General features: G+C 40.3%; 1 protein-coding gene across 1 annotated transcript in view; it reads left to right on the forward strand.

Annotated features, from left to right (window-relative positions):
• LOC119741440 (xanthine dehydrogenase/oxidase-like) overlaps positions 1 to 18,107 on the forward strand; it is a 45,080-nt gene that overhangs the window by 10,093 nt on the left and 16,880 nt on the right. Inside the window, exons 10-23 of the mRNA XM_038217189.1 lie at positions 407 to 483; positions 632 to 728; positions 1,405 to 1,511; positions 7,150 to 7,334; positions 8,251 to 8,416; positions 8,851 to 8,943; positions 9,149 to 9,266; positions 10,036 to 10,087; positions 11,052 to 11,181; positions 12,071 to 12,190; positions 13,476 to 13,697; positions 14,495 to 14,628; positions 15,467 to 15,641; positions 16,413 to 16,604. Of these exons, the coding sequence (XP_038073117.1) occupies positions 407 to 483; positions 632 to 728; positions 1,405 to 1,511; positions 7,150 to 7,334; positions 8,251 to 8,416; positions 8,851 to 8,943; positions 9,149 to 9,266; positions 10,036 to 10,087; positions 11,052 to 11,181; positions 12,071 to 12,190; positions 13,476 to 13,697; positions 14,495 to 14,628; positions 15,467 to 15,641; positions 16,413 to 16,604 (1,868 nt within the window). The remainder of the gene's footprint in view (positions 1 to 406; positions 484 to 631; positions 729 to 1,404; positions 1,512 to 7,149; positions 7,335 to 8,250; positions 8,417 to 8,850; positions 8,944 to 9,148; positions 9,267 to 10,035; positions 10,088 to 11,051; positions 11,182 to 12,070; positions 12,191 to 13,475; positions 13,698 to 14,494; positions 14,629 to 15,466; positions 15,642 to 16,412; positions 16,605 to 18,107) is intronic.

The raw sequence follows: 18,107 nt of genomic DNA on the forward strand, positions 1-18,107 counted from the left end.
CCACAGGGCAATTTCTATAGATGAATACGTCTCCACAAGGTTTTCACAAAATAGATATATGGATTTTACTCAAAACTAGGAATTTCCAAGGTACGTTGATTTGTCGCAAATGGTAGAGTTTTAGAAAAGGGATATTAAGTCCGAATTTCAGTAAAGGAAATTAATTCTGGTTAAAATAAGAGCATTTTAAAACTGTACTTCCAAACTCGAAATCTTTAGTACACGAGAACAAAGAAATGTCTCCACAAGGATACAAATTTCAGTATACATGACCTGACTTGGACTATGATTGACTTGATTTAGTAGATGACCAAACGGTATTATGTAAGATGCTATTATTCCTTGTTTCACCGCCATGTGACTTCATTGATTGGTTGTTTTCATTTGTCTCTTCGTCTCTGAGCAGAACCTAAGACCCGGGTGTATGCAGCAATTGTGGAGATGCTTCGCTGGTTTGCCGGGCACCAGATCAGAAACGTTGCCGTAAGTAGGCCTATAATTATACTGACGTTAGATCTGACAACAAAACTCCAATCTCCGTTATACCTTCGAGGCCACAGTTACGAAAGTAACGTTCTAGCCTATATAGGCTGTGTTTGCATTCTAACATTTTTGTGTGTGTTTATTTTAGTCTCTGGGTGGTAACATAGCAACTGGCAGCCCCATATCTGATCTGAATCCTCTGCTGATGGCCGCAATGTGCAAACTCCAACTCACATCCAAAAGAGGTATGATCACACAAGGATCAATTTGCAAGATCATCGAAAAATGATGGAAGCCGAATAACGTCAAAGCCTGATGGGAACGTTATGTTGCTTCCTGCTTCTTTTGAGGAAAAACACTCGAACCATTTGGCCTTTCCCTATGATCCAAAATGATCGTGCGCAACAAATAACCTTCCTCAATTGAAAGGTTGTAAATTGTAAATCTTGACTTACTAAAAGAACATTTTGTTGGCAAAATCCATTGAAAAAGTTGAGAAAGAGAAAGTAGCCGAAAACGTTTGTCGATGATGCGCTACCTTTAAATCGGTTGTTCTCAACCGTTAGGATTTTTCTTTGTAAACAAAAAAAAGTAAGTATGTCACGAGCAAATGTGGCCCATCATGCCGGCGTTTGTCTCCGGTTTCAGTAGCATGAAACGATTGAGAATATTTCTATTCCCCCTGGATGGGATGCCAGTCCATCGCAGGGTACTCCCCAGATAATGCCGGTACCCATTTATACTCCTATGGGTGGAGAGAGACAAGTGGGGTGAAGTGGCTTGCCCAAGGACACAACATATGGCCGGCAGCTGAATTCGAACCCCTGACCCTCTGATCATGAGTCACGAACCCTATTCCACTAGGCCACACTCCCCCACATTTTTCTTTGTGCTATATCGTATTTGTCATTTTCATATTAGGTACACGCACTGTTAAGATAGACGGCAATTTCTTCACCGGTTACAGGAAGAGCATTATCGGCAACGATGAAGTCGTCCTGACTGTTGACATTCCGTTTACAACTGGGGTAAATTGACAAAGGACTGTTTAAAATCTTTTAAACCATGGTAGTGAAAATGTAAAATGCAACCGTAACTCTCAACATTTGGATTTACACCCGTCACTGACGTGATTTCACTTTAACACTGGTATTGTCCGAGGGCTTGCGAAGAAAAGAAAATCACAAGCATCACCGGATAGGATTCGAACCCACAACCTCCTCCTTACAGTGCAGACGTCTTATCACTTGACCTCTAAGCTTTGTAGGGTCTGTTGGCTTGTTCGAATCCGATATAGCAGCGAGTACAACAACCAGTTACTATATATTGATGGAATTTTGCGTTGGGGAAATGTAAGTTCAAAAGGCAAAAATTGAAAGGGTAATTCAAATGTGAAGAGCAAAACTAATATTGAATTTAGACATCACCTTGACGAAAACTTCCATCCTAAGAATGTGACCAAAATCTCAAAATCAGCGTCAATAAGTGCATTTAGTGCAGCTTAAAAACATACGCCCAGCTAAGTGGTATAACACGGTATAGAGCCGTGACACCCGAGGCAATGCACCTGTTCAAGGTAACATCTGAAAAGAAATTAACTAGCAAATTTCAATTCCCTGTGATGTTCTGGTGAATTTTAATTAACTATTTCAAAAGTTGCCTTTAAATACAGGGTGAGTCAAAAAAAGCGAAACCCAAATGTCGGGACCATTGTTTAAGTGAATTTCTGCATGTAGCCCTTTCAAAATCTAGGATACGAAAGCCCAATTCGTAAGCTTTTTTTAGTACAAGAAACATTCAAATCACTCATGTACTTTTCAAGTTACGGAATTTTAAACACAACCACCGTGTTTTATAGTTCTGTCCACGGATCAACAGAAGGTAAGTGTTCTTACAGCAAAACGAAAACAAATCACATATAGTATAGTATATTATGTCACATTTTTGACCTTTGCATTTTTTTTTGCTAAAGAAGGAATTTTTGTCATATTTGGGTAGAGTTTACCTTCCTGAGCCAGAAATCCATTGGTAACATTTTTTCCATCTACCATGTGGCGGCCATCTTGGATTTCAAAATGGCGTCCATTTCGGACCTAATTCGTATCATAACTTCGGACCTGATTGTCACATGAAGTCCATTTTGGTGGCAAACCCTATGTTTTTGATACCAAGGAACCCAAGTAAGGTGTTGTTGATGGGGTACTCCCAATGGATGGCGGCCATCTTGGATATTTCAAAATGGCCGCCATTTAGTACCTAATTTGTATCATAACTTCGGACCTGATTGTCATTTGAAGTCCATGTTGGTGGCAAACCCCATGTTTTTGATACCAAAGAACCCAAGTAAATCAATGTTGACGGGATACTCCCAATGGATGGCAGCCATCTTGGATATTTCAAAATAGCCGCCATCTTGGATTTCATTTGAATATTAACGTTGCACCTGAATGTCGTACGAAGTCCATTTTGGGTTGCAAACGTCATATTATTGATACCAAGGAACCCAAGTAAATCATTGTTGACGGAGTACTCCCAATGGATGGCAGCCATCTTGGATATTTTGGTGGCAAACCCCATAAGTTTGATACCAAGGAATCTACACATTGTTACCCCGATGGATGGCAGGTTTCTGTATGTTTCAAACCACATGGAATAATACTTGGAGTGTAATTATCTCATGGGCACCAACAGCACGATCATAATGACTGCTGGATATGATTGGACTGACTGTACTACCTGACTGTACGGATCAGAAGCAACCCATGCAGACTTGGTCTAAACCACTTTGTTCAACCGTCTTTCCCAGGCACCTGATAGCACAGAAATTGGTGTGAATCAGAATTGTAACGAGTCACAAATTTTTGTGACTCGAGTCGAGTCAAGTCATTTTAAAGAAGTGAGTCAAGTTGAGTCATTAGTTGAATTTGAGTCGAGTCGGGTGGAGTCAAATGTTTACCTGGAGTCAATTTGAGTTACGAATATTTGAAAACTACACAACAAAGACAAGAGAGAAAGTCATTTGTATCACTAACAGTTAACAAGAAGTGAAACTTCGATCTTATAAAGGCTATCTGGTTGGGCTTCGGGTCTAGATTTTATTCGCTGATACGCTGACATCCAAACCAAATTGCATTATACAAAACTGTTTCTGATTATTTAAGAGTCGGTATGTTTCTATTTAATTTTTAAAAGGAGGGCATAAATTTAGCCGGCGTTCGTATCCAAGAACTTTATAAGAAATTGCCCAAAGCCAATGATGAAACAACAAATTGGAAAATGTGTTTAAAATCCGGTTCCTCGGTGGATAGTATTTTGTGCGTTCCAGAATGATGATGTGGTATAGGAGTCTGTGACACGTGGACATTAGAAGCGGCCGCTGTAACTTTATTTGCAAAGCGGCATGAACATAAATGTTGCATCGTAAAGTCAATGCAATAATTTTTCGCAAAGTTTTGCTTTTATATAGGACTCGAGCCTAAATATCCTTCGCTCGAGTCGAGTTGAGTCTTCTGATGAGAACTCGAGTCGTTTGCTCGCCGTCGAGTCGAGTCATTTACCCTTAGGGACTTGAGTCGAGTCAAGTCACCAAAAGTTGTGACTCTGCTTTCATATCTAGCCTAGCCACGACAGGACCAGGGTTGTCTGGGCATGTGATGCAGTTGATGCAGAGAACCACTTACGAACAAAAATAAATGCAGGCACACACATAACCTGAAGTGGACTTACTAATTGCTAACTATAGACAGCATTCACACGTACTGGTAGTGGAGCGGCATAGCCCCAATAATACCAAGAATTGTGCAATCTGCGATAAAATTATGAATTAAACTTCGCATGTTGGTTCTTCATGCCTTGAAGACAATTTTTAGATATACGAGGCATTTCATATTTGACTTCTGGTGACCTTTGACAGTCAACAACCTTTAACAATTATTCTTCAAAACTTCACTTTCCTATGATATCTATCATATTTATTCCATAGTCATGTATTGAATTCAGACCCAATGCACAAAAAATGTTGAGGTGACCTCTGAACTCAATTTTCTTTTTCTTTTTTATTAGTGGCAGACTCAACATGCTGCGATTGGAATGCAATGGAATATATTAACAAATGTCAAGCAGCATTCATTATTTTGTTCTTATAACACTTTGCTATCCAGATGGACTTGGGTAACCACATTTTTAACCTTTTTACACAGCCCACTAGCTGGTCACTGTTAGAGTGTGATGCTTGTCCGATGTACCTCTTATATTCTTAAAACAGGGAAATGGAGATCAGAGGTCATGACAAAATTGTCTTTGGGTCTGAATCGTAACATACTATAGAATAATTGTTAAAATACACTTCTTTTTCACTATTAAGACTTACACACATGTCATGAAAAGTGGCATTGGAAGATTAAATAAATAGCGGCATTTGGGGTATACAAAGTTCATTGGGAAAAGATGTTGCATCTTGACATCACTTTTTTTTTCATCATATATCATCTCAATGAAGGTAAGTCATTAAAAGTGTTGAAAAGACATTTCCAATTTTGTTAGGAAAATACTTAAAAAACTTTCTTGACTCTCCATAGACTTTGTACACAACCGCTGAAGTGGCACCTGGATTCTACATTCTTCCCATTCATTGACCCTTCACAAAGGTCACCAGGGGTCAGATATGAAATGCTTCCATATCTGAAAATTCTCGTCAAGGCATGAAGACATGACATGCCAAGTTTAACCACAAAGTGCACAATTCTGTCACTATGCCGCTCTAATATTGCCAATAATTCACAATCCAGTCCACGAATGGTCAACACTTGTCACCGTGGCTATAGAGACCCATTAAAAACTGAACTGCAAAATGGCGCTCATTCTGAAATATCCAAGATGGCTGCCATCCATTGGGGATACCTCATCAATAATGTATTTTTTTAATTCCTCGGTATCAAAATTATGGGGTTTGCCACCAAATGCAACATACGTTATTATTAAAATGAAATCCAAGATTATTTTGAAGTATCCAAGATGGCTGCCATCCATTAGTCTACCCCATCAAATTTGATTTACTTGGGTTCCTTGGTATCGAAAACATACGGTTTGCCACCAAAATGGACTTCATACGACATTCACTTGCAACGTACGTTATTATTGAAATGAATCCAAGATGGCGGTTATTTTGAAGTTTCCAAAATGGCTGCCATCCATTGGGACTACCCCGTCAGATTTGATTTACTTAGGTTCCTTGGTATTGAAAACATGGGATTTGCAACCAAAGTGGACTTCATGTGACAATCAGGTCCAAAGTTATGATAGAAATTTGGTCCGAAATGGCGGCCATTTTGAAATATCCAAGATGGCTGTCATCCATTGGGAGTACTCCGTCAACAATGATTTACTTGGGTTCCTTGGTATAAACAAAAATAGGGTTTGCCACCAAAATGGACTTCATATGACAATGAGGTCCGAAGTTATGATACAAATTAGGTCCGAAATGGCAGCCATTTTGAAATATCCAAGATGGCTGCCATCCGTTTGGAGTACCCCATTAACAATGATTTACTTGGGTTCCTTGGTATCAAAAATATAGGGTTTGCCACCAAAATGGACTTCATATGACAATCAGGTCCGAAGTTATGATACAAATTAGGTACTAAATGGCGGCCATTTTGAAATATCCAAGATGGCCGCCATCCATTGGGAGTACCCCATCAACAACACCTTACTTGGGTTCCTTGGTATCAAAAACATAGGGTTTGCCACCAAAATGGACTTCATATGACAATCAGGTCCGAAGTTATGATACGAATTAGGTCCGAAATGGCGGCCATTTTGAAATCCAAGATGGCCGCCACATGGTAGATGGAAAAAAATGTTACCAATGGATTTCTGGCTTAGGAAGGTAAACTCTATCCAAATATGACAAAAATTCCTTCTTTAGCAAAAAAAAATGCAAAAGTACATAACAGCCTTTACTAATAGCTGTGTGTGATTTTTTTCGTCTTGCTGAAAGAGCGCACACCCTTTTTATGTTCCGTGGACAGAACTTTAAAACGGTGGTTGTGTTTAAAATTCCTTAACTTGAAAAGTACATGAGTGATTTGAATGATTCTTGTACTAAAGAAAGCTTATGAATTGGGCTTTTGTATCCTAGATTTTGAAAGGGCTACATGCAGAAATTCACTTAAACACTGGTCCCGACATTTGGGTTTCGCTCTTTTTTTTACTCACCCTGTACTGTCTGGTGTGACTTGGCCGTTAAGGTCATATAGGATCATGTGTATTTATCCCAAAAGTAACTTACCGAATTATGAACGAAAAAAACTTACCTGGATTAAAGATTGAACTGGTACTAAACACCCCGTGAAATTATTCTGTCTGGCTTGCTGTCATTTAGAAGAAATCAAGAAATGTAGGTGATTTCCAACTATCAGTCTATTGACTGATTGTTTTGAAATAAAGAGTTCTATTGACGAAATCGTGTTTCGTGCTCGAAAGGTTGTGCATGAGTTTTCACTGTTTTCTCGAAAAGTGTCATATCCAGTGAGCTGACGCTTCAACAGGTTCGGCTTTGAACATTTTATCTTGGATTATGAGTAATGTTATTATTGAAAGCGAACAAAATGCACAAAACGCAAATGATCCTATATGCCTTAAGTATTAATTCCTCTATCATGACAGAACGAGTATTTCTACGGATACAAGCAAGCCCTTCGCCGCGTAGATGATGTGGCCATAGTTAATGCTGGCATGAGGGTAATCTTGGAGCCTGGTACTAACGAAGTACAGGAGTGTCGGCTGGCGTACGGTGGCATGGCTGCAACCACGGTGCTGGCTAAGAAGACCATGGAGAAAATTAAGGGAATGTGAGTTGACCTTTGCTAATGCTGAGGGGGAAAATCGGAAGGGATCGTCATTTTGTTTGATTGCTCATAGCCGAAAAATACATTAATACTACCTCTAAGATATAGTTTTAACAATTACCAAAACCACTGCAATAAATTTAGTCAATTTAATCCAAACACCATAATGATAATCTGATAATACATTTGGTGTAAATGTAACTTTGCTGTCAGCTTAATTGTCACTTAGTCACTTCTCACGCTTTGCCATTTCGGTGGTATTATAATGATTTCCACAATATCTTTAAAACAATTACCTTGTGCAGCCTAACAGTTGGTAAAGAATTGCACAGTAAAAAAAAAATCCGAATTGGTATGACCGTGTGCACGAACGCCAACGAAACATATTTTTTTATGAGAACAGAAACCTGAAGTCAAAGACATATTCAACCACATTCGACCACCGGTACCGTATCAGATGATCGAAAGGAGCAATGCTCACAGTGCTTTTTGGCAAGGTATGCACATCTAGAGTTGGAAAGTGTGTGATAGCTTTACAAGTGTGAGCGGTGGCATGCAGTTTTTTGGTTGTTATCACTTTCAATTTTTTTTCAAAATGGCCGCCAATATGCTTGTTACCGGATTAATTATATGTGGTAACAAGGATGTTTTGGCCGCCATTTTTCTTTCAAAAGTGATAGCACCCAAAAAGCTGCCACCGCTGCAATGCTATCACATATTTTCCAACTACAGGGTTGCACACCTTGCAATAATAAGCATTATTATTTGATACCGACCAAACCCCCAGGCTGATGGCTAGTAGTAGAGCATCGAGCGCGCAAACTTAGTACATGTAATATCCCCTATTAAACGTGGTCGCCGAATTATTAGCCTACAGTGATAATAGCATTCAAGTGATGAAACATCAATTAAATGACAGGAAATGGGCTAACGGTTTGATGGAGGCGATGAGCCCATTACTGTTGGAAGATCTACCCCTACCTCCCGGTGCACCGGGCGGTATGGAGCCCTATCGCCAGTCACTCACACTCAGCTTCTTCTTCAAATTCTACCTGGCCGTCCTAGAACAGATCAACTTAAAGTTGGTGAGTCACGACGACTCAAGAGCAATCTGCTGATTTTCATATTTTCGTCATTGGGAACTACATACATGTGTATTAGGTTTTTGTGTGTTCTCGTCATTCAGTTTTCAGACAGTTTCTGATATATAGGCAGGCTGAAAAACACTCCACAAACTTTTGCAACATCCGAAACAGTTTGCACACTGCAAAAACTGTGTTTAGCAATTCAACACTTTTCTAAACACTTTTGTTTAAATACTAAACATGTTTAGCGTAAGGATGGATAGTGTTTAGCAATTGAACATTGATGTTTAGGAATTAACCAAGTAATGTTTAGCTTCTAAACGTGTTTACAAAGTGATAGCAAGATTGTGTTTAAGTATGCCAAAAACATGGTTGTACAGTGTGGCAGTTGTATTGAATAAATATTGATTTTGGTGTTTAATACTTTTATTCAGCCTGGATTGAGTGGTTCAAGTATTCCAAGATCCTACAAAACAGCCAATCAGCGCCTTCATACGAACCCGGCAGTGGGAGTACAAATGTATCAGGTAATATTTCTTATGTACAAAAGAAATATTTAATTAAATTTAGCACATCATATTTTCAAATACCAGTGACGATATGAATGATGAACTGTTTCATCGCATATTATTTTACTGCATGAAAATTGGTTCTCTTGAACAGCAAAGTTTGGGTTTAGATTTGGACTTCGTCTCCAGATTTGGCTTAATGTAATTGTCTCCTCCATCTTAGGATGTGCCATCAGGTCAGCCGGAGTCAGATGCAGCAGGGCGACCTTTGACCCATCAGTCCGCCCTCAAGCAGGTCACTGGAGAGGCTGTGTATGTGGACGATATTCCTTCCATCACAGGTTGGCATCTCATTCCTTCGTCGCAAAGCCCAGCGAACGTATAATTATAAGATATATGTGAGCCTGCGATTTTATATGCTTAACGTAGTCGATAGCCATCAACGCATCCATCAGCTACCTAACACAACGGCATTCACACTTCAATTCCGATATTAAAAAAAATGCTCATCGTCAGATCTGAGCTCCCTTCTTTTTAAATGTGGCTTAAAACATTAAGGTATGTTCAATCACAAATTTTAGATTATTCATCAGAGCGGACTGGTTTTAATTTGTAATGAACTTTTATATCATTGCTTTCATTCCTACTCGCAAGTTCCAAAAAATAAGAGTTTGCCTCGCTGTCAATTTAATATGGCCGATTCGTGAATAAAGTCTATTTACTGATAGTAGCGCGAACAACGGTCCATTACATTACGACGAACGAGGATATTGGACAGTCGATCGCGCGGATCCAACGTTTATGCCCAGCTGGCCTGGCTGCAGGCGCCAAGCTCGGTTACTTAACTTTATCCATGCCCTCGGTAAAAAAAAATCCCAAGTCAAAGTGCGAACCCTGGTAAGATTTTATTTACTCAATCGAATTTTTACATCTTTAGAATTTACCCAAAAAATGTCCAATGCGAATATTGCTTAAGGTTGATGCCACAGAATACCAAGTAATTCATCTATTTACAAAGTCAATATGACTTTCTTTTCAGTACGATACACATTTCAGAACATCAACATTATGAAAGGAAGTCTTGTATTTTTTCATTATAACTCCATACAGGTGAATTTTACCTGGGTGTGGTCTTGAGCAAGAAGGCCCATGCCAAGATCATGTAAGTTTCTCCTGTTTTTTTTCTACATTGGTCCCCTGAAAACTTTGCAAAACAAACTAGTCTTATTAATTTCAATTTTAGTTACAACTAATGGCCACAGACGGCCTGGGTTCACAAGACTCTCCAAAACACTTTTGAAAATGTTCGATTTTTTTTGAAATGTTGACTATAAAAAGTAACCTGTAATTGTTATACTGCAGTCATTTCACCTACTTTGTTTATGAATAAGCTCGTGCCCAAAAGCACATTTACATAAAACAATAGATATCAAATCATTTTCAATGACTTTGGCGGTGTACCACTTTGATGCATTTGCAGAGAACTGTGTCACAAAGTGGGGGGGGGGGGGGATGATCACAATTCCCCCCCTCAAAAAAGTGACCCTGAAAACATTTGCGCCTGCAAAATATTTGAAAAGCGGGGGGGGGGGGACTATTTGCAGATTGAGGGCGCTATTTAATAAAGGGTGATGAAAATTCTGGGGGATGATTGTATACACCATCCCCCTGCCCAAAAATGGGGGGGGGGGGGTATATCCCCCATCCCCCCGGATTTCCGCCCATGGTGTGATGACAATAATAACTGGACTACTTTTTGTATCTTCATGTATTTTTTAAAAGTATATATTCTTTATCGTGAGATCTATGGAATATCATTGCTCTTCCGAACCCCCAACTGTTTAATGTTCGACTCGAACAAGTGTACATTTAAAATTACGTGAATCACTCTCATTTTTGTTTTAGTTTTAGGGTCATGATAAAACAGTTTCAACGGGGTGATTTTGTCATGAATTTGCCTTCGTGACGCCATATATAGGGAGCTTAACTGATTGTGGCGCTATGAGTAGTTTAAGTAACTGAATTCCTACATTTACGTTTTCGTTGAAATGCCCGAATCCCCATTAATATTTGGTGACTTTTGCTGTTAATTGTCGAAATGAAACCAAACGTTCCATTTATTATAGCTCTGTCGATTCGACTGCGGCTGTGGCCCTGACAGGCGTCCATTCGTTCGTGGACATGAAGGATGTTCCTGGGAGCAACGCAGTGGGAGCCACTCCGGTGAAGGATGATCTGTTATTCGCTGACGGGGAGGTACAACTTCAGGAAACAAAGAAGCAAACACCCCAACCAACCAACAAACAAACAAATGAATCACATAACAAAAGCAAACTAGGTATATAGACTATTGAAACGTGACATATTGAATCAAACATGGTGATTCTCACAGGAAAAATCTAATGGCATACTATAGCTGGGGAGATTAAACTTAAGTAACCGTATTCATCAATATTCTGAAAACGATAGGTGCCTAAAAAAACATCAAAGCGACCAAAGGTGTAACTTTTGAACTGGCAATTGACCACACGGGGAGGATGTTTTTTTCTTTTCTTGATCTAAACATTAGGGTGAAAATGAAATGGCGTCTCCACAAATGGGTTTGACCCCCCCCCCCCGACAGAAAAACAAAAACGTTTAATCTTCTGGCCATGTATAAATGTATAATCATAAAATGTGAAAACATATGTATTTGATTGTATACAGGTACAAAGAATCAAGAAATGCCTACTTGGAAATAAACTACACATGCAGACATGCAGAAAAATGTGATATGATAAACAAGACGCACAAAATCGGTTACTCACGTTACATTTTCGTAACATGAGTAACCGATTGTGTGTGTCTCGTTTATCATATATAACACTTTTCTGGATGATTTTTCTGGATGTAATCTTTGGTGCTTAGGTAGGTCTAGGTCTACTCTATCTACCATGGGGATAACAGTTATTAAACCTTTTCAGTAAGGTAATTCCAGCCCAAGGAAACTCAAAAGTACATCAAAAATGTAACGTGAGTAACCGTGGAATTGCCCATATGCAAACATGTTGGCACATGAATAAGTGCCAACATGTTTGACTTGTACACTGTTGGCGTTTGAATAAACCATTTTCATTCGTTATGATCATTCCTGATTGTGATGTAGGTGACCTGTGTCGGGCAAGTTATTGCCGTGGTTGTGGCTGATACTCAGGCCATCGCACAGCGAGCCGCTCGACTGGTACAAGTTGAGTACGAGGACCTACCTGCTATCATTACCATACAGGTAGGTATAGGCACGTGGAGTAAGCTAGGAAAGTGTTTTTAGTTGGGTCATTCACATATAGGACGTCAAACAAATGAAGTGGGCGGGCCGTCATCGCGTTATGGGGCAGATATTTATTGTTAGGCAAATTAGGACCGAGTTGTGGGACTTTCTGCTGTTCCCACAGCGTTTTCGGTCCTCATAGTACCAAGAAAAACTCTCCCTTAGTCCCCATAATTACGGAACAAGAATGCGTGTGTTTTTGTGTGTAAAAATGACTTCCAAAATAATCAAAACTATTCCCTTATCGGGATAGATGGTTGCCTTTCTTCTGTTACAATTATCAGATTTTGTTATCTGATTATCATATTTGATTCTAGAATTGCATTACTATTTTCAAAACTGTATAATGTCGAAAGTCGGGTGTTATAATGGTATGATGTGGAAAACAGCCCTTAAAAGTTTAAGGCTGTAGATAAGAATATGTCAGTTCGGTAGATTAAAAAATAAACTACGGTATTTTAACAACACGTGCGCACATTAGAGAAAAAGGTTCTCAGTTTTCTTGTTCTGAAGTAAACACAAACAGCACGATGTCTAACAGTATAAACCTGTCTTATTTTCACCTTCTTTTTGCATGAAAAATTGCAAATTTGCAGATTGGAGTTTCGTTTTTTTAATTGCCCTATGACACTGTAATAACATTAACTGATGTGTTTATCAGGGATACATGAAAAGGAACGTAGGTCTAACTGCAGTCGATGGAATCCCATGAATTCCTTATATTTTACTTTCTATTGTGGAGTGCTGTGGCCTCGTGGTTAAGGGCACTGATTCGTGGTCTGTGGGTAAAGCTGCAGGTCGTGGGTTCGAGTCCTGGTGGGGGTCATGGTGCGTGTGCCCTTGAGCAAGGCACTTTGTCACTCATTGCTTCTCTCCACCCAGGAGTAAATGGGCACCTATGAGGGCGGTGATGGTTATTGTGATTGAATTAGCTTCCTTGCGCCTAACAGGCTGCATCGAGCTGTATACTCCCCAGGGAGCTGAGATGGTATATGGAATGTTTAATTGGCCCAATGATTAGGGGTAATAATAATGTAAAGCGCTTTGATCTTAGTTAAAAGCGCTATATAAGAACCTGTTATTATTATCGTAACCCACTAATCAATTGGCATAAAGAACGTTCTTTCTGTTCGTAATGTGGTCCTCTGATACTTGCACTCTACCTGTAATAACTTTAGGCCCTATTGTGAGTGAGACCTCACCGAGTTTCACATAGCTCCACTGTTACATTTTTTTCTGGTAGGATGCCATCGATCAGAACTCCTTCTTCCATGCATCTAACCTCAGCGTCAAGAAGGGCAACGTGGATGAAGCGCTGGGGACATCGAAACGCGTCTTAGAAGGGGAGATGAAGATCGGTGGCCAGGAGCACTTCTACTTGGAGACATGCTCAACTCTAGTCATTCCAAGAGAAGGGGGAGAAATCGAAGTCTTTAGTTCTACACAATGGCCAACGCTCCCACAGGTCGGTAATACGCTATTGCACAGCTGGAACTAGTAATACGCTATTGCTTATCAAGCTAAAGCAAAGATAGGCAATAAAAAGGCGCGCAGTGAATTGTCTTACAACTTGTGAAACAAGAAGGTTGAAAGAAAAGAAAGTGTTTTTTTTCCTTTGCAAGCTGTTGGTACAGAGACGTCAACGACATATGCCGAAATTTAAAATCAAGCATGTTCATATAATGTAAGGAACGTTCACTCTAAAAAGTTCCTCGTCTGATTTTACCCGGAATCCAGGTCCTGTTGGCCTAACACTTATCAGGGTCTAAATGACACATTTCCGGGTCGAAATGACACTTTTCCGGGTCAAAATGACACGATATTGTGCGGGTCATTTCGACCCGGAAAATTGTCGTTTTGATCCGCAGAAGTGTCCTTTTGACCCGGAAAAGTGGCAGGCCCCATAGGACCGGATTCCGGGCCAAATCTGACCCTGGACTTTTTAGAGTGCCGACAGAGTTGTAACCAAGGAATCGCATTCATCGTAAGTCATATTACCAGTCGGCATTATCAAACTTAATCCTGTCAAATGAGGAAATATTCCAATGGCTCTCGACTATGGGGCATTCATGTGTCAGTATTCCTGTCCTGATTGACTTGTGATCGACTGGGTTCATATCTGTTGGAATGCATTTCACATTCAGACGTTTCTTCATCATACAACATACAATCAATGAAGAAGACGCGAGTGTCATAATGCAAACATTATCGTTGTATATGTTGGTGTATTTTTTTTGGTTTTGGTATTCTTCTATTTGGCAGAGCATGGTTGCTGAGGCCTTGGGCATACCAAGGAACAGAGTGGTCTGCCGTATCAAGCGAATGGGTGGAGCATTCGGTGGTAAGTGCACGCGACCTGGAATACTTGCAGCTGTGTGCGCTGTAGCTGCCAACAAGTAAGTCCGATGGTTATAGAAACGGCTCGGGGTGAGTTTTGGGATGGGGTGAGCCTAACAAGGAAAAGCTTACGTCATCGGCAACTGTTCCAACAGTAGGGTTGGATCTCAATCAGAAATGTAGTGACGTAACTATACCGAGTGGTATGGTAGAAATAATAGCAGGCCACACGGCCTCGTCAAGAAACTCACGCCACCTTTCAAATCAATTGCCTGTTTTATTATCATTAATTTTAATTATTAGTTGAGATATTAAAGAGGGGTAATTTAGGTAGTAGTGTTTGAGGTGTAGCCTATCACCCAGTTAAATCATGGACTTGTAAGGTAGTACTAAAAGGAAAGTAATTATAATTTGGCGATATTGGTCCTCAGTCTCCAGATTTGATATACTTATGGCACCGTAAGAATTCCGGCCAAAACAGTGAATGTAGGCCCTATGCATTGTAATAATGTCATAATTGTTGGGGTTTTTTTGGGGGGGGGGAAGGTCGACAAGTTAACCAAATATTTTTGAATGGTTGGTTTTACTTTTCATCACTGATACATGTAATTGTCAAAGCACTGTCTGCTGTGCGCTTATCACAGACTTGTATGGGGGAAAACTAAAGCTTACTACTTGGTTGGGACTCCATTGAATCAACCTCTTACTTAGGCCAACTGGCGCATGCAGGCGCCCTGGTATACGACCTTTAAGCTTTCCAGGGTAAGCTGACTGTATAGAACCTGACATAGCAGATTGTATCTGTGTATAGCAGTTGTAACCCGAGTAATATGAGGCCATAGTGTACAACCATCACATCGCATTCATTTGATCAACCTCTGCTTTCAACCTCCCCAGAGTGAATCGCCCAGTGCGATTGACGCTTGATCGAGACGAAGACATGATCATGACCGGGATACGACATCCCTTCCTGGGCCGCTTTAAGGCCGGATTAACTGAAACCGGCCGATTGAGGGCGCTCCAGGTCGACTTATATAACAATGGGGGAAACACATTGGATCTTACTTATAGTGTAAATATTTTTGTAACATTTTCGTATACAGCTATGTCGTTCCATCGCAAGAGTTAATACCGTCTTCCAAAAACAGCACTCTTAAACATCGCCCCATTGTCCCCATTCCTCCCTGGATTTCGAATATTTTGTACGTATTGGTCCGAGCAAACTACCACTGTGCGCACAAGGAGGACCTCCTCAATGGCGAAAGCATTGTGCCACCTTTTGTTCATAATGTAATACGTCATATGGCATTTGCTTCGCACAACCTGTGGTTGGCACTTTTTTCCACTGGTTCGCAATATATGGAATGTCAACGCCTCAAACATATCGTTGGATTGTTGAGAATACAAAATAACCAACGAATGTTACCAAATACTTCATGGAAGATGTCTCTTTCTCACATAAGGAGGGTGTTCATATGCAAGTTTTGACAATTCACGGCTAAATATTAATGCCCATGTGGCCAGTAGCCAATACAAAATAGGGCTCAATGGACTACTACCGTTTTGCACGATAATGTCAAAAATATGCTACAGAAGATGTAGGCCTTCGCCTACCATTTTCGGACTTTTAATTAAACATGTAGGGGGCCTATATGCTATACTACCACGCCATTTGAATATTCCATTCTAATCGCTATCTGTCAAGTTTCTTAATAACTGCAACAGTCAGTTGATATAGCCTGGACACTTTACCGAGAATTCATTTCGACTAAATACTTTGTGTAACTGAAGATTCCGAACGATTTAGGCTTTTCAAGTAAACTGCTGATTTGTTTTCTTGAAGGTTATGGAGAAAGCACTTTTCCATATGGATAGCTGCTACAACATTCCCAATGTACGGGTGACCGGCCATCTTTGTAAGACCAACATTGCTTCCAATACGGCCTTTCGTGGCTTCGGAGGCCCACAGGGCCAGATGTTTGTTGAATCCATCTTACACGAGATCTCCACAAAGTACGGGCTGTCGCCGATACATGTAAGATGATGTTGTGACTGGGGAGTCATGTTGGCGCAGTGGTATTTCCCTCGCCTTCAACCTCTGTGACCCGGTTCGAACCACTTCCCGACCGATATTTGGATTTAGAGCCCGTCTCAATTCATATCCGGGAGGAGTTGCGGACAAGTTGCGGACATTGTATTGGGTATAATTTGCAGGATTCTGAACAACTTCCTCGCAATGTTCCCGCAATGAAGTTGTGTCAAGTACTTTTCTAATGAAAGTTTTTCTTTTCCGGAACATGTCCGGGACAAATGCAGTGCCTCTTCCGGACAAACTGGATGATATTCTACCCGCAACTTGTCCGGAACTCGTCCCGGATATGAATTAAGACCTGATTCCTTGGGTTTTTCTTCGAATTCATGTTTTTTGGGAATTAACCTCACGCTTCTAAAACTAAACATGGTTCCCCTTATTCGGATGTACTTTTTGAAGTATCAGATTAAGATATTTTGCCAAGTTAAACAACTGAGGATTACAGGCAAATCTTTTGGCGTAATTGACTTATTGTAAACTTTTTAATGGCAAGCAATTTCTGAAAAAGAATTTATACGACTCGATTTGTTGAAAAAAATCTAAATGAAGGAATTACTTCACTAAACGGGTGAACTCGCCCTTTCGCAAACATCGTACGAAATGAAATTTGCACGTAAACGTTAACAATCCAACCCCTAGGTTAACCAAGGGCGGATTCAGGGGGGGGGGGGGGAAGGGGGCCATGCCCCCCCCCCAAACAAAAACAACGAAACCATTTTTGTTTAATGTGACGTCGCAATAAAGGCAGGCAATGAGTACACCACCATCTTTTCCTCAAAAAACATTTTTAAAGTGGTCAGAAATTGCCTCAGATCGCACCACAGAGCATCTAGAATCCAAAATTTGTTTTTTCCGGGCCCTTAAGCGGGCCCCGAACCCCACGCCGTAATTTTTTTGACCCACTTTTTCGGGGGACCACATTTTTTTTTTGCCCTCTTCAAAATTGTGTTTTGGAGCCGCCCTTGAGGTTAACAATCCAACCCCTAGGTTAACCCCTAAGTTCTGCCAAACTATGTCAGCCACAGCACCCTTGTTTGTGTTGACATTAGGTCTAACCGTAGTACATGTATATGCTTTAATTGTAATAATGCAGTTTTATGATCACTGCTTTGGTAGACACCTTCGATTATCTTCAACAACAAAGTTGTGTTATCGAAGATTTTTTTTGAAATTGAATTCTTGCAGCAGTGTCGTTGCCTTTCCCTTGCAGCCTTTATAATAATACAACAAATAAACAAGTTATTAGTTTAATGTCTCCCCTTAACTTGTATCAGTCAGGGGCGGGTCTTGCTTCCAGGAATTGGCCGGGGCCAGGAGGGGGGGGGGGTGTGAATGCGAAGGCACGCCTTGCTTGGGTGGGGTCCTTGTGCATGTATGCATCCCGAAAAAATGTATAATTTTCCTGCATGCTAAGCAATTTGAGAATACATTTAGGAACTTTAGCAT

This window comes from Patiria miniata, unplaced genomic scaffold, assembly GCF_015706575.1.
Source record: "Patiria miniata isolate m_02_andy unplaced genomic scaffold, ASM1570657v1 HiC_scaffold_5, whole genome shotgun sequence".
Taxonomy (NCBI): Eukaryota; Metazoa; Echinodermata; class Asteroidea; order Valvatida; family Asterinidae; genus Patiria; species Patiria miniata.